The sequence below is a fragment of the Onychomys torridus genome, chromosome 9 (genome assembly GCF_903995425.1).
Source record: "Onychomys torridus chromosome 9, mOncTor1.1, whole genome shotgun sequence".
Lineage (NCBI taxonomy): Eukaryota > Metazoa > Chordata > Mammalia > Rodentia > Cricetidae > Onychomys > Onychomys torridus.
The window spans coordinates 110,610,991-110,635,559 of record NC_050451.1 but is presented as its reverse complement, the minus strand read 5'-3'; the positions used below and the strand labels follow the sequence as shown (position 1 = coordinate 110,635,559).

The window sequence follows — 24,569 nt, the reverse complement described above, 5'->3', positions numbered from 1 at the left end:
TAACTCATTGCCTCTCACCTACTGCTTAGCTATCACTTTTACCCAAAACGTGGGTTCAGTGCCCTTCCTATATGGGTCTGTGTCTATTGAGATAAATGTCACTGAGATGGGCTAAACTGTCTGAATGTTTGCTAGTCCCTCATTGGAACTTCAAGCTCTTTGCAATCACGGTGAGTGGCAAGTAACTGTTGGCTAATTCCTTTTCCTTACTCATGAGCCCTGTTTTCTTATACAAGTCGCACATTACAATTTTTCCTCTGCTCTCCATTTCCCAAGAGCTAGTTAATTAGATGATGTCTTAGTTATTTTTCTGTTGCTGTGACAAAACACCATGACTGAGGCAACTTGAAAGAGTTTAATTCGGTGCTCACAATGCCAGAGGATAGTAGAATCCATGGTCATCATGGTGGTGAGCATGACGGCAGGTAGGAGAGTAGCTGGAGAAGTAATTGGAGCTCACATCTGATCCACTATCAATGGACAGAAAGAGACCTAACTGGGAAAAGAATGGACTTTTGAAACCTCAAAGCCCAACCCTAGTAACATACCTCCTACATGGCCACACTTCCTAATCCTTCCCAAATAGTTCCACCAACTGGGGACCAAGCATTCAACTACAGGAGCCTAAGGGGACCATTCTTATTCAAACCACCACATAAATGATGAATGAAACTAAACTTGTTAAAGGGAAATAAATGGTACCAGAAATAATATTGAATTCAAGAACTAGAAAAAAAAGAGAAAGAAGGACAAATGGAAGGAAGGGAAGATAGTTCTACAAGTTGTTTGTTTAGTATACATTAATTTTCTAAAACGACATAAACTTGTCATAATTCATAAAGATACTTTTATTTAGATCATATTTATCCTCCATTACCCATAACTATCCCACCCTTACTGGTCCCTTTATCTTTTTTTTTTTGAGACAGAGTCTCATGACTAGTAGAATAGGATAGCCTCAAACTCAGTAAGTAGACAAGGATGACCTTTAACATCTGACCTCCTCTCTTCATCTCCCCCAAATACTAGGATTGCAGGACTAAGCAGTGCTGAGGACTCAACCCAAGGCTTTATGCATACGGAGCAAGCAATCTACCAATTCCATTTTATCCAGGCCTCTCTCTGTTCTACTTTCATGGCCCTCCTCCCCATATCCCATATCTAGGAGAAATATTTGTCATTCTGAGCCTGGCTTATTTGACTAAACATTATCATTCTCAGTTCCATACATTTTCCTATAACCAAAATAATTTATTTGTAATGGCTTAATAATACTCCATTGTGTCACAGGTTTCTTTATATGTTGTACAGCTATTATGAACAGTGCCTGAATAAACATGAGTGTGAAGGTTCTCTACTGTATGATGACTTTGATTTCTTCAGCTAAATACCCAGAAATGGTACAGCTGGGTAGTATAGTAGTTTTATTCACAATTTCTTCAGGAATCTCCATACTGATTTCTATAATGGAACATAAATTTATATTCCTAGCAACAGTATACAAGAGTTATAGCTATCCTATACATTGGAATATATATACAGTATTTATAACACATTTGAAAAACGAAAATAAGACCCATAAACTAGTAATCTATGCCAAAAATTAAGTACCACTTTTTTCTGTAAAGATACCTAAGATTATAAACCAAAAAAATGGAAAAATATTTATTTTGTATCATCTAAAAGAAGTAGAGGGAAAAAAACAGCAGGCAATGCTCTGACACAAAATCAAGTGCTCATCTCCCTCTGCCCTTCAACTCACAGGAGAGTCCAATAGTTAGTAGAGAGATGCACACAGTTTTTGTCAATATAGATGATGCAGCATCAACTTTAATTCCAGCCAATGCTACACAAGCTCTTCCTCCACCTACAAAGCACCTGTGTGACAGACAGGGATGGCATCCCACACATTTCCAGTGTCCCATCCACAGCTTTCACCTTTAGACCTCTAATCAAGGAACAATCCCTCTTCTTAGGAGACCCTATATCTACTAATTTCTTAAGAAAACATCTACTGTGAAAATGGAGTAATCAGACAAATGTTCCCTGGAAGCCTCCTCCTAGAACCCCTACAGACACTGCTATTCATGGAGCCAGTGTTAATCCGAACTGTTACTCATCAGTACTGTTAGGATTAAATAAATTTCAAACTGAAGAGCTCAAAATGCCAGATTACTGCACCCACCTCTACACCAACAGAGAGGCCTGTGCCTATTGGTCAAAGGGCTAATAAGAAAAACACACTCTGCTCTTGACATGGCCCGGGTATGACCAGGGTGTAGTTTTCCTGGGGGGTCAAATGAACAGCACTCTGCCATCAAGACCATGTGAGGTAGTGTATGCCTGCAGTCCCACCATTCTAGAGACAGAGTAGCAAGATCAAGAGCCTGGGGCCCAAGATTCATATGAAGGGCAAAATGAATGAATGAATGAAATTATGAATGAATGAATAAATAAGTTTTCTGTCAAGCACATTAGGAGAGGTTTCTTGTACATTTGCAACTGAAATCCTCAATGCTTTTGCTGGCTATTTGATGGCTGTTACCCCACACCCAATCCCAGCCTTGAGAACCTTAGAAACTGTCCGAGGTTCACAGTCATTTGGGCTTCCTTGATATGGCCAGTGTGTCCAGTGCTTGATATCAAGCTCTCCAGAGCTGCGGAAGCATGACTGCAGCTTACATAGGATGCCGAGGGAGACATGCTCAAGAAATCTAATAGCACTTTCTTTTTTCCATTTTTTTTTTAATTTTTATTTTATTTTATTTTATTTTATTTTATTTATTTATTTTTTTATTTTATTTATTTATTTGTTTGTTTGTTTGTTTGTTTATTTATTTTGAGGCAGGGTCTCACTTTATAACCCTGGCTGGCCTGGAACTTGCTATGTAGACCAAACTGAACTCAAACTCACAGAAATCTGTCTGTATTTGCATCCCCAGTGCTAGGATTAAAGGTGTACACACTACAATGCAAGTTTTTTTTCTATGATAGTATACATCAATATCTACTCATTAAATATAATATACCAATGTTTTCTCCCTGCTCATAGTTCATACCATTCAAAACAACCTGACTTAAACCATTCTATTTTTTCTCATATATGTGTGTGTGTGTATATACATACATATATATAAACAATAATTGTGTTTTATCCCATACTTGTTACAGAATGTTTGACTGAGGACACATGCCATAAAGATATAATTGAACGTTTCTCACCTTTACTACCCCATCAAAACCAGGGATTGTGTTGACCTTTGCTCTCTTGGCTAATAGTTTGCTTTCTATCTTGTCACCCATGGCTTGAATAGCATGAGTGTCAGGTCCAATGAAAGTGACATCTTCTTCTGCCTGAGGAGAAAAACAAGTTTAACTTAATAACAAAACATCATGATATGAAATCACAATTTTTTACAAAGAAGAGCTTATACAGGTACATACAATGATATAACTGTATATTTAATTATTATTTCTGTAGCCAATGTTAAAATAAGGATGTGAGCCAATATATCAGATGTAGATTATAGTATTACCTTACAACACAAAAGAGCAAAGATAAATGGAACAAAGCTAGGCCACTGAAAGCAAAACAGTAGAGAACACCAGCCTGATGTGAACAATATTCTTTGAAAAGATAACTTCCATGACACTGTACTTACCTATAACAGGTTCTCACTAAATAAACTGCCTTGTAAATCTCTGCATCAATGTCTTCTACACAGTTCAACAGAACCCCAACACCCACATTTATTAAATACCAGCTGTTTGCCTGCCTCTGAGCTAAATGTAGTGATCACAAAAATGCCAGCAACTGGAGAGAACATTGACAGACATCTGTAACTATCACAGAATAGTTAAATAAATAAGTATCAGAGAACGCTACCAGTAATGTTTACATCTACAAAAGATGCATCAAGAAAACGTGGGGTGTTTTTTTTTGGGGGGGTTGGGGGGGGGAGTTCAAGACAGAATTTCTCCATGTTGTGTTGGTGCCTGTCCTGGAACTCACTCTTTAGACCAGGCTGGCCTTGAGCTCACAGAGATCTGCCTGGCTCTGCCTCTCGAGAGCTGGGATTAAAGGCATGCACAACCACTGCCTAGCCAAGATGTGGGAATTTAAAAGCTACAATTATGGTTTTAATTAAGAGCAATCCTGGGGGCTGGAGAGATGGCTCAGTAGTTTAAGAACTCTTGCCACTCTGGTGGAGGACTTGTGTTTGGTTCCCAGCACCCAGTGGTAGCCCACAGACTCCCTCAACCTCAGTTCTAAGGGATCCAATGCCCTCTTCTGACCCTGTGGGCACTAGGCATGCACATGGTACAGAAAATAAAGATAATGATAATCTAATTTTCTCCTGCAGATGAGTCTACCTGCCTGTGCTCACATCACTGTAAAGAAGCGCTAATGGAGAAAACGGGGATTACAGATATAACAAGGCACTAGGTACTTTGTGCCACCAGAGCACAGACTAGAAAAGGAGGAGAAAAGTTTGCTGAAATAAAGGATGAGGTCATGGGATCAAAAGAAAAAGCTAGCCAGACATAGTGTAGTGGCACACGTCGTTAGTCCCAGCACTCAAGAGGCAGGTGGATCTCTGTGAGTTCAGGACCAGCCTGGTCTACACAGTGAGTTCCAGGACAGCGAGGACAGCCATAGAGAAGCCCTGTCTTGAGAAATTTAAATAAATAAATGGAAAGGAATGGAATGGAATGGAATGGAATGGAATGGAATGGGGCTAACATCTAAAGCAGATGTATAACCAGAGTAACTACAGCACTGTGTAGCTTGGACTGCCGTCCCTCAATGGCCTAGGAAAATTAAAACCACCCGGGACAGAAAATGGAAGTATAAAAGGTCATTAATGAAAAGGCTTTGTGGAAAGGCACCTATCTGAAAGATTAGATGACAGCTTGACTTGTACAGTTGCACTCGTGTTCTGGGGGACACAGCCCAGCTGAGATACAAATTGCTCAACATATCAGATAGAGGAGGAAAGTTGGGTTATGATGGTACACACCTGGTAAGCCAGCACTTAGGAAGTTGAAGGAGGAGGGCAAATTCAAGACCAGCCTAGACTACACAGTGAGACCTTATCTCAAAAATAAAAATAAAATAAAACTGAAATTACTCAAAGATAATGCCATTTTTTTCTTCCTGTGCAAAAGCAGAAGAAAAGAAAATTCAATTTGAGTCCATTTTGGGGGGTGGCTGTCAGTCTGGCCAGAGTAAATAAAATGATGAAAGGAGGGGGTCCTCCTTTTTCCTAAGCTTACACTAACTATAAAAGACGAACTGACTAAAGAAAAGTGTATGGATGTATGCAGCCTATATTGCATGTGATACACAGGCTGCCTTCATAAGGAAATGCAACCTAAAGAAAGAGCAAAGCCTGAGTGTTTTTGATTGAGGGTGTCATCGGTGCGTTTGGGTGCTGGGGATTGAACACAGAGCCCTAGATCTGCTAAGCAGGAACTCTATCATTAAAGAACACATACCTCAGAATGTGAAAAACTTTGAGGGTTTTTAGAGAGGTTTGCTGAAGGTCTAATGAAGCATAGTCAGCTGTGGAAAGTGGCTAGGCAGGAGAGGTCATGGTGTGTCATAACTCTAACTGGGAGAAACTTAAGGAAGCCTGTATGCGCTCCTTGGCCTCTAGCATTTCTCCTGTAGAGATCGCTGACCTAGTCAAGAAAAGCTGAAGAAATATTCTAAGGATTCATGACCTGCTTCACAGGATAAGGTGGGAGAAGGCTAGAGCGACCTTCTGTTTCTGGTGGTGGCTCAAATTCCTTCCACTTCTAATATCAAAGATGTCACATTTGGGTATAACATGGCCTGTACCCCATCAATAATTGTATAAAGCTGAGTAGTCACTATCCAGAAGCCGCAATAAAAAGAGAAAACTGAGATAATAAGACAGCTAGGTCCATGAGTGCCAATAACAACTGAAACCCAATGCCTACACTCATTGGTGTTAGGAACTGTAGAATTCTATGTAAGAGATCTCTTTGGCCATATCAGATTTTCATGAAATACAATTCCATCCATGTTTTTATCTGGTTTTTAACAGAACCTTCTTTGAGGAAAAACAGATGAAAAATGAATCTGCTCTGTGTAAGAAGGCAGGCGACCTCTACCTGCCAGTAACTTGTGTCTCCACCAGGATGAGGAAGCCACAGGCAACACAGCAATAATACATGCACTTCTGTATCCCACGCTGGAACTCACTGGACAAGTTGCAAAGGCAATAGGCAACAATCATACTTCAACCAACAATTGTCTTTTCAGATTCTCATTTTACCTACTAAGCTGCATGATTTTGTCATCAATGCTGCTTTAAAGACCACTGTGCCTGGCAGATGCAATCAAGTAATCAGAATGCCCACACAAAGAGTTTAGGAGATAATACAAATGAGAATATCCAAAATACATTATGATTATAGAGTAAGACTTGTGATTAACAGCAGCCCAGCAACCTAGACTACTGATTAACCAGGCTTTCCACATGCATTCTATTTAAAGAAAATTACTTCCTCCAAAATGCAAAATTATCCCCCAAAATGCTCACATCAAGTATTTAGTGCCTATTCTTTATCCCACATTCACACAGAAGGGAAATGGCCAGTAAGTAAGTACACCAGGTAAGTTCTCAGACAAAGGTTTGAGTGAGGCAACTTCCTTATTACCAACGTGTTTTAAAAGTACTCTCTAGGTCAGAATTCATATATAATTAAATAAAATTTCATCCCACACTCCAAACTCCCTTAATGCTATACCCAAAAATAAATAGACAGGTAGATAAGTAGGTAGACAGACAGACAGGTAAAAGTATGGAGGATGACAGGAGAAGACTGAATGGTGATTGAAAAAGGAGGGGTATGTTGTTCCAAAGTTCCAAGTTCCTGACCAAAAAGAATGGTGTGATTTTTGAACTTGAGATCAAATTTCATCTACAAGTAAACTTTAGATATGGTACTGTTAATTGCAGCTGAAAGTTTTCCTCTGTCCCACATGGTCCGCAGCCACTCAGACCCAAATAAACACGCAGAGGCTTATATTAATTAAAATTGCTTGGCCATTAGCTCAGGCTTACCACTGACTAGCTCCTACACTTAAACTCAGACCATTTCTATTAATCTATATGTTGCCACATGTTCCATGGCTTTACTTGTATGCCATTAAATCCTGCTGCCTGGAGGGTGGGCTGGCATCTCCTGACTCAGCCTTCCTCTTCCCAGAATTCTTTTTGTCTGCTTATCTCACCTATACTTCCTGCCTGGCTACTGGCCAGTCAGCATTTTATTTATGAACCAATCAGAGCAACATATATTCACAGTATACAGAAAGACATTCACAGCAGTTAACTCTGTATATCTGTTATCCATGATGAATACAAAATTTACTTTAAAAAACATACTTATTAAGGTCCTATTAAGTTTGACATGAATGATAAATAAGTGAATACAGATAAATGTCTTTTAATTGTCACAAAAGGGGGGGTTCGTCATCATAGGGAATTAAGGGTGATTCACAGAAAAAAAAAAAAATCAAGAAAAATCCAAAATTGCTGCTCCAATATTCTACTTGTTTCCTAAATTCTATGATTTTTATGTTTCTGGCAAAGTTTTGACAAGAGAAAGAAAAAAAGAGGTGAAGTTTGAGATTTAACTTAGAGCAGGGTGTATGCTGGAAATGAGGCAGATGGAGATAGTTCAATGGGCAAGAGTGCTTACTGTGTAGATGTTAGGACCTGAGTTCAAGTCCCAGCATGTAGGTAAAACACCAGACAAGTTCACACAGCACCTATAATCCCAGTGCTATGGGAGGTAAAAACAGGCAGGTCCCTAGGGTCATTAGCCAACTCATCTAATCAAACCAGCAAACCCAGACTAACTGAGAGATCCTGTCCAAGGGTCTATGGAAGAAACTGACAGACCAGGATACCTGATCCCCTCCCCCTCCAGCCTCTCACTGCTGCACACACACAAAAGAAATGACCACTTATAAAAATTTGAAACAACAAATATTTTCATTGAAAGAAATACTTCAAGTTAGCAAATTGTTCATTGATGAATTTATATTTTTTTCAAATAAATAAATAAGAAGAAGAATGAATGAAAGAGGTGGGCTGGCCTTTCCAAATAAATAAATAAGCAAGGACCAGGGGTGAGTGCCTGGGATTATAGTCAGGGAGGCAACCGCCCTTGGGTCCCACCCCTGGGCACCATCCTGGGAGGACCTGCCCAACTTGGCACCAGTTTCCGGCCAATCAGCAGGACCTGTGGGAGGACTCCCCTTTTCCAAGACTGCAAGCAGACCCTGAAGTCTCCACACCCTGCCCCCACAACCATTTGCCCGAGACACTCACCACTTCCTAAGACTCAGAGACCAGCCCCCAGGTCCCATCTGCCCCGGAACTCCCATCTGGACCAGTGAGCAGACAGACCCTCCAGTGGACACTACAACCTCAATGCTTTGCCCCACACCCATCTGCTGGAGACCCTAGCCACCTCCGGAGACTTAGAGACCAGTGTCCAGTATTCCATCCTGTCCCAGATCTCCCAACTGGACCAGAGAGCCCCCAGCTCCCATCTGCCCCAGAACTCCCATCTGGACCAGAGCCTCCACCGTGTCCCAGAACTCCCATCTGAACAAGAGGAGCTCCCATCTGGACAAGATAATTATGGGGATCCCAGGGACTTCCTAAGACTCGGAGTCCAGCCCCCCAGCTCCTATCCAGCCAGCACTCTCATTTGGACCAGAGCTCCCATCCGGCCCAGAGCTTCCATCTGCACCAGAGAGAGGCTCCCTAAATCTATCAGCTCTCTCTGGACCAATTACACTGATAAGACCAAGAACAAACCCAAGAGGATATGGGCAGAAGCCAAGGCAGAAGTACATACAACAAAAAAAAGAGCAATACAGCATCACCAGAACCTAGCCCTTCTCCAACAGCTAGACCTGAACATCCCAGAATGGAAGGAGGAGGAGGAGGAGGAGGAGGACGACGAGGAGGACGAGGAGGACGAGGAGGACGAGAAGGACGAGGAGGACGAGGAGGACGAGGAGGACGAGGAGGAGGAGGACGAGGAGGACGAGGAGGAGGAGGAGGAGGAGGAGGAGGAGGAGGAGGAGGAGGAGGAAGAAGAAGAAGAAGAAGAAGAAGAAGAAGAAGAAGAAGAAGAAGAAGAAGAAGAAGAAAACCTTATGAGTAACATCATGAAGAGGCTAGAACCTTACATAGAAGAAATCAAAAATAAAATGGAGGAACAGACAAACAAAAAATGGGAAGAACGCTATAAAAAACTAGAGGAAAGGACAACTAAAGCAGAAGAAAACAATAAGTCCCTGAAAGAAAATCAGGAAAAAAGAAGGGAAACAGTCCAAAACCAGAAGAGGGAAATAGAAAAAAATGAAGACACTAGCAGAAGGAATGCTGGAAATAGAAAATCTGAGTAAACAAACAGGAACTTCAGAGGCAAGTATAACCAACAGAATGCAAGAGATGGAAGAGAGGATCTCTGGTGTTGAAGATACGGTAGAAGAAATAGATTCATCAGTCAAAGAAAACACCAAAACCAACAAAATCATGACCCAAAATGTCCAAGAACTTTGGGACACCATGAAAAGACCAAACCTACGAATAATAAGGATAGAGGAAGGAGAAGAATACCAACTCAAAGGCACAGAAAATATATTTAACAAGATCATAGAAGAAAACTTTCCCAACTTACAGAAGGAAATGCCTATGAAGTTACAAGAAGCCTATAGAACAGACTAGACCCAAAAAAAAAGTCCCCTCGCCACATAATAATTAAACAACTAAATGTACAGAATAAAGAAAGAATATTAAGGGCAGCAAAAGGAAAAAGGCCAAGTGACTTATAAAGGCAAACACATCAGAATAACAACCGATTTCTCAATGGAGACTTTGAAAGCCAGAAGGACCTGGACAGATATAATGCAGACACTAAGAGACCATGGATGCCAGCCTAGACTAATATAACCAGCAAAACTCTCAATCATCATAGATGGAGTGAACAAGACCTTCCAAGACAAAACCAGATTTAAACAATGCTTATCCACAAACCCAGCCCTACAGAAAGCACTAGAAGGAAAATTCCAATCTAAGGAAGGCAGATACACCCATGAAAACACAGGCAATGGATAACACCACAGCAGAAAAACCCAAAGAAGAGAAGTACATACACAATACCACCAAAAAAAAATAAAAATAACAACAGGACAAACAATCACTGGTCATTAATATCCCTTAATATCAATGGACTTAATTCACCTATAAAAAGACACAGACTAACAGAATGGATATGAAAACAGGACCCATCTTTCTGCTGCATACAAGAAACACACCTCAAATTCAAAGACAGACACCTCCTAAGAATAAAAGGTTGGGAAAAGACTTTCCAAATCAAATGGTCATAAGAAGCAAGCTGGGGTAGCCATCCTAATATCCAGCAAAATAGACTTCAAACTAAAATCAATCAAAGGAGATGATGAAGGACATTACATAATCATAGCAGGAAAGATCCACCAAGATGAAGTCTCAATTCTGAACATTTATGCCCCAAACACAAGGGCACCCACATATGTAAAAGAAACATTACTAAAGCTTAAATCACATATAAAACCCCACACATTAATAGTGGGAGACTTCAACACCCCACTTTCACCTCTGGACAGATTGACCAAATTGAAACTTAACAGAGACATAATGGACTTAACTGATGTTATGGCTCAAATGGACTTAATCGATATCTACAGAACATTCCACCCGAACAAAAAAGAATATACCTTCTTCTCAGCACCCCATGGAACCTTCTCTAAAATCGACCACATACTTGGCCACAAAGCAAATCTCAACAGATACAAAACAATTGGAATAACCTCCTGTGTTCTATCAGACCACCATAGTTTAAAGTTAGATTTCAACAACAGAAAAAACTACAGAAACCCTACAATCTCATGGAAACTGAATAATGCTCAACTGAATCACCAATGGGTTAAGGAAGAAAGAAAGAAAGAAATTAAAGACTTCCTAGAGATCAATGAAAATGAATATACCACATACCCAAACTTATGGGACACTATGAAAGCAGTGCTAAGAGGGAAATTCATAGCACTAAATGCCCACATAAAGAAGCTGGAGAAATTTCACGCTAGTGACTTGACAGCACACCTGAAAGCCCTTGAACAGGAAGAAGCAAAGTCTCCCAGGAGGAACAGATGCCAGGAAATTATCAAATTGAGAGCTGAAATCAATAAAATAGAAATAAAGAGAACAATACAAAGGATTAATGAAACAGAGTTGGTTCTTTGAGAATATCAACAAGACAGACAAGCCCTTATCCAAACTAACCAAAAGACAGAGAGAGAGAATCCAAATTCACAAAATCAGAAATGAAACAGGGGACATAACAACAGACAATGAGGAAATCCAGAGAATCATCAGGTCATACTTCAAAAACCTCTACTCCACAAAACTGGAAAATCTAAAAGAAATGGATAATTTTCTGGATAGGTACCACATACCTAAGTTAAATCAAGACCAGATAAACCATTTAAATAGTCCAATAACCCCTAAGGAAATAGAATCAGTCATTAAAAGTCTCCCAACCAAAAAAGCCCAGGACCAGATGGTTTCACTGCAGAATTCTACCAGATCTTCAAAGATGACTCAATACCAATACTCTTTAAATGGTTCCACACAATAGAACCAGAAGAAATATTACCAAACTCCTTCTATGAGGCTACAATTACCCTGATTCCTAAACCAAACAAAGATGCAACAAAGAAAGAGAACTACAGACCGATCTCCCTCATGAACATTGATGCAAAAATACTCAATAAAATTCTGTCAAACAGACTCCAAGAACATATCAAAACAATTATCCACCATGATCAAGTAGGCTTCATCCCAGGGATGCAAGGGTGATTCAACATATGAAAGTCCGTCAATGTAATACACCATATAAACAAACTCGAAGAAAAAAAAAAAAACACATGATCATCTCACTAGATGCAGAAAAGGCATTTGACAAAATCCAACACCCCTTCATGATAAAGGTCTTGGAGCGATCAGGAATACAGGGAACATACCTAAACACAATCAAGGCAATCTACAGCAAGCCAACAGCCAACATCAAATTAAATGGAGAGAAACTCAAAGCGATACCACTAAAATCAGGAACAAGGCAAGGATGTCCCCTCTCCCCATACTTATTCAATATAGTACTTGAAGTTCTAGCCAGAGCTATAAGACATCATAGGAGATTAAGGAGATACAAATCGGAAAGGAAGAAGTCAAGCTTTCCTTATTTGCAGATGACATGATAGTATATATAAGTGACCCCAAAAATTCAACCAAGGAACTGATACAACTAATAAAAACCTTCAGCAACATAGTAGGATACAAGATCAACTCAAAAAAATCAGTAGCCCTCCTATATACAATAGACAAACAGGCTGAGAAGGAAATCAGAGATACATCACCCTTTACAATAGCCACAAATGATATAAAATACCTTGGGGTTACTCTAACTAAGCATGTGAAGGACCTATATGACAAGAACTTTAAGTCCCTGCAAAAAGAAATCGAAGAAGATGTCAGAAAATGGAAAGATCTCCCATGCTCATGGATAGGCAGGATTAACATAGTAAAAATGGCAATCTTACCAAAAGCAATCTACAGATTCAACACAATTCCCATCAAATTACCAACACAATTCTTCACAGATCTGGAAAGAATAATACTCAACTTCATATGGAAAAACAAAAAACCCAGGATAGCCAAAAGAATCCTGTACAATAAAACAACCTCTGGAGGCATCACGATCCCCGACCTCAAGCTCTACTATAGAGCTACCACAATAAAAACAGCTTGGTACTGGCATAAAAACCAACATGTGCACCAATGGAATCGAATTGAAGACCCTGACATTAACCCACACACCTATGAACATATCATTTTTGACAAAGAAGCCAAAAATGTACAATGGAAAAAAGAAAGCATCTTCAACAAATGGTGCTGGCATAACTGGATGTCAATGTGTAGAAGGGTGCATATCGGTCACCGTGCACAAAACTTAAGTCCAAGTGGATCAAAGACCTCAACATAAATCCAATTACTCTGAACCTGATAGAAGAGAAAGTAGGAAGTACTCTTGAACGCATTGGCACTGGAGATCACTTTCTAAATATAACACCAGTAGCACAGACACTGAGAGAAACAATCCATCAATGGAACCTGTTGAAACTGAGAAGCTTTTGTAGAGCAAAGAACACGGTCTACAAAACAAAGCGACAGCCTACAGAATGGGAAAAGGTCTTCACCAACCCCACATCTGACAGAGGGCTGATATCCAGAATATAGAAAGATCTCAAGAAATTACACATCAAAATGCCCAACAGTCCAATTAAGAAATGGGCTACAGAACTAAACAGAGAATTCTCAACAGAGGAAGTTCAAATGGCTGAAAGACATTTAAGGAATTGCTCAACATCCCTAATTATCCGGGAAATGCAAATCAAAACGACTCTGAGATACCACCTTACACCTGTCAGAGTGGCTAAGATCAAAAACACAGAAGACAGCTTATGCTGGAGAGGATGTGGAGCAAGGGGAACTCTCCTCCACTGCTAGTGGGAATGCAAGCTTGTACAGCCACTTTGGAAATCAATATGGCGCTTCCTTAGAAAATTGGGAATCCCTCTCTCCAAGACCCAGCTGTAGCACTCTTGGGCATATACCCAAGGAATGCTCAATCATACCACAAGGGCATTTGCTCAGCTATGTTCATATCAGCATTGTTTGTAATAGCCAGAACCTGGAAACAACCTAGATGCCCTTCAACTGAAGAATGGATAAAGAAAATATGGTACATATACACAATGGAGTACTACTCAGCAGAGAAAAACAATGACATCATGAGGTTTGCAGGCAAATGGATGGATCTAGAAAAAATCATCCTGAGTGAGGTAACCCAGACTCAGAAGGACAAACATGGTACGTACTCACCCATAGGAGGATACTAGATGTAAAACAAAGATGACTAGACTGCTACACAACTCCAGGGAGGCTACCTAGAAAACGGGACCCTAGGAAAGACACAGGGATCACCCAATGACAGAGAAATGGATGAGTTCTACATGAACAACCTGGACGAGAGTGGGAGAAATGAAGGGCAAGGTTTGAGGGAAAGGAAGCTTGGGGGAGCAGGAGATCCCAGCTGGATCAGGAACAGAAAGGGAGAACAAGGAATGGTTAGACCATAATGAATGAGGACCACATGAGAACAGGAGTGGCAGAGTGCTGGAGAGGTCCCCTGAGGTCCACATTGATGCATCCTCTGTAGACTGCTGGCAGTGGTCGAGAGAAAGCCTGAGCTGACCTAGTCTGGTGATCAGATGGCCAAACACCCTAACGGTCGGGCTGTAACTCTCATCCAGTGACTGATGGAAGTGGATGTGGAGATGCTCAGCCAGGCCCCAGGTGGAGCTCCATGTACCCAGTTGTCTAGAAGGAGGAGGGACTGTGGGAGCGTGAATTATTGAGCCCAGGATTGGATAAAGCACGGGGACGAAAGGCCAGACAAATGGAAGCACATGAATTGTGAACCAAAGGCTGTGGAGCCCCCAGCTAGATCAGGCCCTCTGGATAAGTGAGACTGTTGAGTGGCTTGGACTATTTGGGAGGCATCCAGGCTGTGGGACCTGGACCTGTCCTTAGTGCATGAGCTGGCTGTTTGGAACCTGGGGCTTACACAGGGACACTTTGCTCAGCCTGGTAGGAGGGGACTGGACCTGCCTGTACTGAATCCACCAAGTTTAAATGAATCCTCAGGGTAGTCTTGGCCCTGGAGGAGATGGGAATGGAGGGGAGGTAATGGGGAAAGTGGGGGTGGGGGCGGGAGGGGAGAGGACAGGGGAACCCATGGCTGATGTGTAAATTTAAAACACAAACATAATAAAAAAATAAAAAAATAAATAAGCAAATGAGGCGGGCTGGACTTTCCACACCCAGTCCAAAAAGGAAGAAGCCTCATCAGTTTGCTTTCTAGATAGGCATAACAGTCATACCTCATCAAGAAGCTTCTTTTTGCACCTTGCAGAGGCTATTATAGAACCATAACAGAGTGCAGAAGAAAAAATGACAATGGAGTCCCCAGCCCTAAAGGACATCTATAACACAACTTCCATAGCCAAAGTTCCGTGAACAACATAGAACGCAGAAAATTTCTAAGAGTCAGGACAACTCCTATGAAATAGTGTCTCCTGGATGTTACAGAGTGTTGCATCCACAAATTCCCAATTTCAGTTGACTGTACAACATCTGTACAAGACCACACCAATCAACATACCAATATGGATGGAGGGGAACTGACAAGGCCATACCTATAAACAAAGATCTACAGGCTGTTCTTGGGTGCTGAGGAAGCAAGAATCATTTTTCTTTAGGGATGATCCCTGACAGGTTGCTTAGGCCTAAGTGGATAGCCTTAAATTCACATACATATAGGCAATACTAATTTGGACCTGGTGGGGGGGTATATAAAACAATACTAATTATAGAACAAGAGGTCATGAATTTGAGAGAGAGTTGTGGGGGATAGGAAACTAAATGAGTTAGGAGAGATGGTGGAAATGATGTAAATACAGTGTTCCCATGTAGAAAAATTTCTAAAAGATTAAATTTTAAATTTAAAAAAAAGATGGAGTCTGCTTGCACACCTCTAATCCCAGTACCTAGGAGGCAGAGGCAGGCAGATCTCTGTGATTTCAAGGCCAGCCTGACCTACATACTGAGTCCTAGGACAGCCAGGGCTGCACAGAGAAACCCTATCTCAGAAATATATGTATATATATTTCTCAATCTCAAACAAATATATATATATGGGGGAGTCAATGCTCCTCCCCACTTCAGAAACATTTGCATTTTCTTCATTTGCAATGTCAACCTTTTCCCTTAGGCACGATGGTGAAGGTTGGAATGAACTGACTTGGCCATATTAGGCACCTGATCACCAGGGCTGCCTTCAACTCTAGCAAAGTATATTGTTGCCATCAATATTGCCTTTGATTTCACTAACCTCAACTACAAGGTCTAAATGTTCCAATGCTGTTACACCTAAAGCAAGCTCCATGTCAGTCAAGGCTGAAAACAGGAAACGTCATCAATCAGAAATCCATCTTTATCTTTCAAAAGTGAGACCCAGCCATCATTAATGGAGTGATCCTGGTGATGAGTGTGCTACAGGATCACAACCATGGAGAAGACCACAGCTCACCTGAAAGGTGGAGCTGGAAGAGTCATCATCTCTGCCCCTTCTGCTAATGCCCTTATATTTATGCTAGGTATGAACCATGAGAAGTACGACAACTCACTCAAGATTGTCAACATTGCCCTTTCACCATCAACTGCTTAGCCTCCACAGTCAAGGTCATCCATGACAACCTTAGTGGAGGGAATCATGACCACAACCATGCTTTTGCCTCACCCAAAATTCTAGCCTCTTTGTGGAACCTGTGGCATGATGTCCATGGGGCTGCAAAGAACATCACACCCCCACTGGTACTGTCAAGGCTGTAGACAAGGTCATTGCAGAGCTAACAAGCAGCTCAGTGGCATCGTCTTTCATGTTCCTGCCCCCAAATGTAAATCTGAGACACCACCTAAATAACACTACCAGATACTATAGCATTAAATAGATGGTGATGTACAGAGCACCCAAAGGTCATCCTGGACCATACTGAGAACCAGGTTGTTGCCTATGATTTTAACAGTGATACCCATTCCTCCACCTTTGATGCTGGGACTGGCACTGCCCTCAACAACTATTTTGTCAAGCTCATGTCATGGTATAACAATACAGTTGCCTACAGCAACACAGTGATAGACTTCATGCTTACATGGCCTCCAAGAAGGAAGAAGCCCTGATGACCTAACCCAGAAAGAGCCTGAGAAGAAGAGAGGAGGTCTACACCAATTCAACCCCCAAATCACTGAGTATCTCCCTTCAGTTTCCATCCCATACCAACAATAACATTCATTTGCATCAAAAAATAATAAGGTAGAGAGCAACTGAAGAAGATACCAGAATCAATTTCTGGCCCACATGTACCACATGCTCGCACACGCGCGCGCACACACACACACACACACACACACACACACACACACAAGCTCTTAGTCAAAGCATCCTCTCATTGCATGGGTACTGAACTCTGAGAGGAGCTGCTGTCACTACATTCATTCTCTGGACTGACAAAAATGGCCTGTGCTGCAAGCTGGGAATGGGCTCTGAGAAGCTACACGGTGTCCAGTAAGTGACAGAGCAGTGAACAGTGGAGAGCCCACCACCCTCTCCTCCTCTCCCTCTTACTGCTCCCCTTTATTCTCATGCCGTATGCTGAGTGCTAAGACCTTCATGTCTTTAAGTCTGGTCACAGTGCTTTGCTGTGCTCAGTGTGGTAAATGCAACCTGTAAAGAGATTTGTTATGGAATGTAACAGTCTCTGTTTCCAGTAAGGTCACTTCTGGTACTTCTCTGCAGTGTTACTCAGACTTTGGGGAGATGGTCTGATTTGGTTTGGAGTTTTTGGTTTGTAGTCCTGGATCATCTAGACTCACATTGTAGAGCAGGCTGACCCTGAAAGTGTTGAGTACACTCTTCCAGCCTCTTTCTAAACCACCAAACTGTAAGATGGATTTTGTTTCTGTTTGGTTGTTGTTGTTGTTGTTTTTGTTTAACTGAAAAACAAATGAACAATTTAGTTTCACACCAGGAAGGAATTTTAGGCAGGTTGCTATCTGGAATCCAATGAGCTGTTGTGTAAGGGAGAGATAGCTCTGACTCCTAGCTCAAGGCAGGCTTGTTGAAATCTATTTGGTAAAGATTTCAGCCTGAACTCTGTGTCCTTTATCACATAATCACTGCAAATAAAAGATAAACCAAACAAGTAAGTAAGCAGAAGGGAGGGACATTCCTAAGGGACTGCCTGTTATGTGACAGTATCAGTCCTGTGAGGGAGGTGGGAGTCTCTGCCACTCCAACACAGGGTGGTTCTAGGTTCCTGCAAGGTGACAGATGTGACTAGAATAATTGAAGATGAACCCCAATTAACTCTTCCAGCACTGATAGGAATGAAACTCCACTCTTACAGCAAGACTAAGGTTCTATTTTAAAATTGTAATAAAAATAAAGGCTAAGAGTTTCTGAAATTGTTTAAGATACTCTGTAACTGTAGGTTCCACTGAAACCTCATGGCATTCTTACCAGCTGCATTACAATACTTTATGCTAACAGTGCAAGCAAAGGAAGCCAGGTCTTTTTCTCTCTCAATATTGGTGGGATCTGGAATTCATTTAGTCTAATGTATATTCTGTATTAAGTGTCTACTTGGAACACTGTGCTCAAGTCGAAATATTACTTCCAGATGATAGCTGCGCACAGTGTTTAGTTAAGGGAAGAGGAGCATGGTAGCTTTCGCTTTCTCCACTTCAGCGACTAGCAGAAGTCAGACCTCCTGGCCCAGCACATGTTAAGGAAAACAGTTAACCATACTCCATACTCTTCACTCATGGATAGGGAGAACGCACAACAGCAAGAGAACACTCCATTTCTAGTGCTTGGCCATGAGAGAGGCTCCAGTTCTATTTTCCAGCTAATATTAAGTCAGAAAATGGTTACATTTCCTTTATTGTTTAAATTTCTGAGAAAGAAAGAGGCTCTTGGTACTTTTTATTTTAATTTTTAAAAAAAGCATTTAAACAAACTCTAGATTTCTGGATATTTTTACTTTTGGGTTTAAGTTTATGGAGAAATACATTTTTAAATTCAAATTACCATGTTCACAGTTAAATTTGGAATTATTCTACCATTTGTCAAGGATTTTTGACATCTCTTTTGTACCTATCTGCTTCCTTATCTTCATTTCCCTGTAATCAGAACTTTCTTCAAGTGTAGAAGAAAGAGGCTCTGTGGTTAAACTTTACCAGCCTACACTTGACACATCAGGATACTGAAGTGCAATGACTTAGCATAAACCTGAATGTGCTGTGCTAAAAAAAGTGAGAACCCTTTTGCTGTGTGAAAAACATTTCCAGCTGAAAGATTCACTGGTGTTCCTAATGCTTAAGGATGTGAATGAGGTGTTTCATCCTTCCTGGAATGGAGGTGTCATGTGAGAAAACAACAAGGTCCCTAAGACTACTTCCATAGACCCTCTCTACCATGGGAAACTGCTTGTACAAGCAAGAACCTAAGAGAAACAACAGAGACAGTACCCAGGGAAACACCAGGGGTTGGTTTACCAAAGATATAAAGAAAGTTGGAATTAACAAAACATCAGGCTGTGGGGTACATTTTAGCCTCCCTCTTTAAAAATGACTCTGGTTTAGTATTTGAGCATTAGACAATATATCCATAAATACTGATGTCTTAGGGTTTCTATTGATATGAAGAGACACCATGTCCACAACAACTCGTATAAAGAAAAACATTTTGGGGGCTGGCTTACAGTTTCAGAGGTTCAGTCCATTATCATCATGACAGGACATAGCAGCATATAGGCAGACACAGTGCTGGGGAAGGAGCTGAGAGGTCTACATCTTGGTCCGAGGGCAGCAGAAAGAGGCTGTGTGAGCCACACTGGGAGTAGCTTGAGCATAAGAGACCTTAAAGCCCACCTCCACAATGACACACTTCCTCCAACAAGGCCACACCTTCTCCAACAAGGCCACACCTCCTAATAGTGCCACTCCCTATGGGTCAAGCATTCAAACACATGAGTCTCTGGGGGTCATACCTATTCAAACCACCACCACTAGCAATCACACTACATCATCTTAGATGAAATTATTTGTTGTATCATCTATTTACCTGGCACTTTTAAGAATTATATTTACTTTCATTCTATAGTATAATAGTGATAAAGCCTGAATTTAATATATAATTAGCAATGTTAACGATTTTCTTTTAAGATGATAAAATAGAAGTAAAAGGCTTCACACTTAACATCCATATGAGATGCTAAGTTCCTTTTCATGCAGACGGGTTCTAGGAATTACTGAGTTTGAAGTTGTCATTTCTTCCTTTCAGACCTCTTAGAAAACAATTGTTCTAAAGTCTTGGTATTTAAAATGAGCTTTTTTCATATCTCCTTGATTCAATTATTTTTACTGCCTCAGAAATACAGAAATTATTGTTGCTGCTTGTAATAAACTTATTTTTTTCTAGTTTAATTTCAGAATATAACTTAAAGTATGAATTTGGGTGAAAATTTTACAAACACTATGGTCTCACAGCACTTTGATTAGCATAAGAGGATGTGAACACAAGTGTTCCTCACATTAATACAAGAAGCTGATGGCAGAGAGGCCAGGACACAAGGGACAAGTGAGAGACCTTTTGGTCATCAGTCCAGACTTTAGATATCAAATTTCATTTTATAGCTTTCAAAGTAGTCTATGCTAGTCTCTGAGTTGTTTATGTTTTCTGTTTCCTTTGAAAACATTTCTAAATTTCTTTTAATATTTGCTCCACATCACTTTTCCTCCATACACATAGCTTAACTTACTGCTTTCTAGAACACTTCAAGTTTTCAATGCTACTGCTGGACAGGAAAAGAAGTCATGTACTATGAAAGTGCTTTCACTTTCTAGTCATAGTTGGGATGTTCTGCTTGCTGCACATTGCTGAGCTGTAGTGGCAAGGCTTGTTTTGGATGTTGAGTGGAATGCTAAAATAGCAGAGATCCTGGTTTGTAATTAACTGTCCCAAGCAACAGCATGGTAATTTCTCACACTGCTAGAATCCACTATCTGCTACTTTCATTCTTTATTCTGTTCAGTAACAAAGATGCAGTGAAGCCAAAATAATAAAGAGACATAGAAGAATGATTCAGTCTGAGATTATCTATTAGATGGGTAACTTATTTTAAGTTCAGAGGGAGGGCTATAATGCTACGAACAAGAACTATAATAGTTATTTAATAACTGTTGTTGAGGCGTTGTTCTCTTTGGGCTCAAATTTGTCATGTAGCTGAGGATGGCCTTGAACTCCTGATCTTCCTGCATTCACTCCCACAATTGCTGGGGGAAGAAGGTGGATAGGAGGATGTGCCACCAGAGCCAGATTTGTATTTAACACTATTTACACAGGACTGTTCTGAGGCTGTTTTGCCCCAAACACCATTTTAACCAGACAATATTTCATTCATCAGATTCTACTTTGTATGAAAAGTTTATTCTAGAATCAGTGATGACTTATTTAAAGGAAACCTTTAACATTCATTCCATCTTTAGATAAAAGGAAGGGCTAAAACAGCAGCACCAGTGAAAAAAGGACAATCTATGGGATGAAATAGCAGCCATGATCCACTAGCCTGACAAAATGACAGAGACCAGAACACAGCCACAAATCAGTGTTTTTATCACTGACTTTGCTACCTTGTCACCATCTAACCTGTTTGGCAACTGATAGAGTGCAAGCAATTATGCAAGAAGTTCAAGACCACAGGCTGATCACAGGGAAGCAAGCAAACATCAGGTGTCCCTGTGTGGTTTGCCCAGCTTTGGACACACCTGTTATCCCACCATCCCACCAGGTTAGTGTTCCTTTACACTATGAATATTCTGTGGTTTAGACAGAAACGGCTTTTGCACAGAGTTTATAACCTAATCAAACAATGTGTGTACCAGCCAATAAAAACTCAGGGTAAAGGGTAGTCAGAACACTAGAGGTTAAACACCACACATTGGCAACAGACAATCAAGGAACATTTGACAAAAGAGATGATTTTTAGGGAGAAAAGGCATACAGGATTCGTAAAAGAAGCATGAGAACACAAACATGTGACAAATATATACGCAAAGTGCATTCCTACAATGTGAAAAAGGTTCTCCAGGGGATGAGGAAGAGGCAGCACACAACCAGCACTCACTTATAAGGACCTCCTCTCTCTTCATCAAGTACCAAAACAACCAGATTTGAACTTCAGACTTCTTCAATATCTACTTAACTAAGGTCACCATTCACTCATCCATTCAACCAATTCATGCCAGGGCCATGCTAATCCTAATGATTCCGATTCCTATTCCTATTCCTATTCCTATTCCTATTCCTATTCCTATTCCGAGAGAGAGAGAGAGAGAGAGAGAGAGAGAGAGAGAGAGAGAGAACACAGATGCATCATGGTCCTCATTTAGTCCACAAACCTGCAAGAAGACAACGTACAAACAATAAATGACCATGAAGCTTGAGTGTGGTGCTGGAGTTAGGAAGCCATCAAATAATAAAGCAAAAGTGGGTGGAAATTTCGTTAGTTAACTCAAATTATCTGTGATAGTCTCTATTCTGTGTGAACCCACTATCTTCCAATTCCAACTATCAACTGCACAGATACATGACAAAGATGATTCTTTCCCAGGCACAAATTCCCTCAACACCCACTTCTAAGAAGTTCTCCCTTCAGTTAATATTATATATTGTCAGAATTTAGTATTTCAGATCACCTGGGATTTCTTTCTCAAAAAGTACAACCAAATAGAAGAGTCAGCTCATAAAAGAACTTGCCACGGGCTGGAGAGATGGCTTAGCGGTTAAGAACACTGACTGCTCTTCCAGAGGTCCTGAGTTCAATTCCCAACACCCACATGGTGGTTCACAACCATCTGTAATGAGATCTGGTGCCCTCTTCTGTATACATAATAAGTAAATAAATCTCAGAAGAAGAGGGAGGAGGAGGAGGAGAAGGAGAAGAAGAAGAACAACTTGCCACATAAGCCCAATGACCTGAATCTGATCCCTGAATCCACTTAAAGGTGAAAGGAGAAAATAACTCCACAAAGTTATCTTCTGATCTCCACATATACACCATAGCATAGCATATTCTCTCTCTCTCTCTCTCTCTCTCTCTCTCTCTCTCTCTCTCTCTCTCTCACTCACACACACACACACACACACACACACACACACTCACACACACTCACTCACACATGTACCTCTGCTATGCTAACCTGTTTAAACAAGATTTTAGGAAGTAATCTCCTTTCATTAAAATTGAACCTTGTGAATAATGAAGAAACAAGTCGGTTTCATATCTACTCAAGTGCGCTTCTTATTCTATCAACTACTTTTAAAAGTAAATATTAATCTCAGCAAAGTACTTTTCAGCTGTTTTGCCACCATTTAAACTTTGCCCTGACCTAGCCTTCCAAAATCATGACTGATAGCACCCATTCCTCTCACTGCCCAGGTCAAGAGACTCTCCATAGCAAACATCTTAACTTTATCCTTATATAAAAGAAAGTGTCATGGTTAAGAGCAGCAATTGTGGCACCTGCCTGAATTCCAGACCCATCAAATACAAAGCCAGCCTGGTCTACACAGTATGTTTCTGGCCAGCCAGAGCTACACAGTGAGCTCCTTTCTGAAAGAAAAGAAAAAAAGACCATAAACATGGTCATCAACATGTACTAAGAGCTGACTGTTCTGTTTCAACGACTTTCCTCAAGCCAAGCTATCCTTGTCTTCTTAGTTTCCTCAAATCCCATAGACTAAATACCAAGAGCTGTGGTTGCTAGGCAGCAGCATCAAAGGTAGCTCACTGACCCAACATTGGTCCTGTAATAAGCACAGTTGCTCTATTTTAAGTCCTGGGTTTCTAAAACTTTTAACTAAAGATTAGTGACTGAACGTCCTTTCTATCCCCAAAGCCAACCAAGTGATAGTTACAGAAAGAATGAAATGTAAAACCACAAGTAAGTGCCCTTGAAGAACAAATTCTGGTCTCTATTTTTTAAATTTATGGGTGCTTTTCTTGCACACCTATATCTCACCACTACTGTTACCTCATCTCCAACCTTCTCCACCACTGACCCATCTCAACCTTCTGCACCACTGACCCATCTCTAACCTTCTCCATCACTGCTGCCAGCTCTAACTCTGCTCTATCCCAATCCTCACTAAAAGCGCGCACACGCGCGCGCGCGCGCACACACACACACACACACACACACACACACGCGCACACACACACACACACACACACACACACATACATACACACATACACAATTGGCAAGCCCCTTCTACAGATCACTATCTGTCTTAGGGTTTCTATTGCAGTGAAGAGACACCATGACTACAACAGCTCTTATAAAGGAAAACATTTAATTGGGGCTTGCTTACAGGGTCAGAGGGTTAGTCCAGTATCACCATGGTGGGAAGCATAGTGGCACTCAGGCAGTCGTGGTGCTAGAGAAGTAGCTGAGAGTTCTACATCTGGATCAGGAGGCAATAGGAAGAGAGAGTAACACTGGGCCTAGAATTAGCTTCTGAAACCTCAAAGCCCACCCTCAGTGACACACTTCCTCCAACAAGGCCACACCTACTCCAACAAGGCCACACCTCCTAACAGTGCCACTCCCTATAGGCCTATGGGGGTCCATTTTCATTCAAACCACCACACTGGTTTTTTTGGTTCTTTTTGTATTATATTTGTGTTTTAATTTTACACATCAGCCATGGGTTCCCCTGTCCTCCCC

The 24,569-nt window shown here is 41.0% G+C and overlaps 1 protein-coding gene across 5 annotated transcripts in view; it reads right to left on the bottom strand.

The window, feature by feature from the left end:
• The window catches only part of Pcca (propionyl-CoA carboxylase subunit alpha), a 387,394-nt gene that overhangs the window by 281,855 nt on the left and 80,970 nt on the right, over nt 1-24,569 (bottom strand). For all 5 annotated transcript variants that reach the window (XR_004945920.1, XR_004945921.1, XM_036199583.1 and 2 more), the window contains exon 7: nt 3,223-3,354. Coding sequence is in view for 3 of the 5 variants with exons in the window: in XM_036199583.1 (XP_036055476.1) it covers nt 3,223-3,354 (132 nt within the window). In the remaining 2 variants the exon portion in view is untranslated. The remainder of the gene's footprint in view (nt 1-3,222; nt 3,355-24,569) is intronic.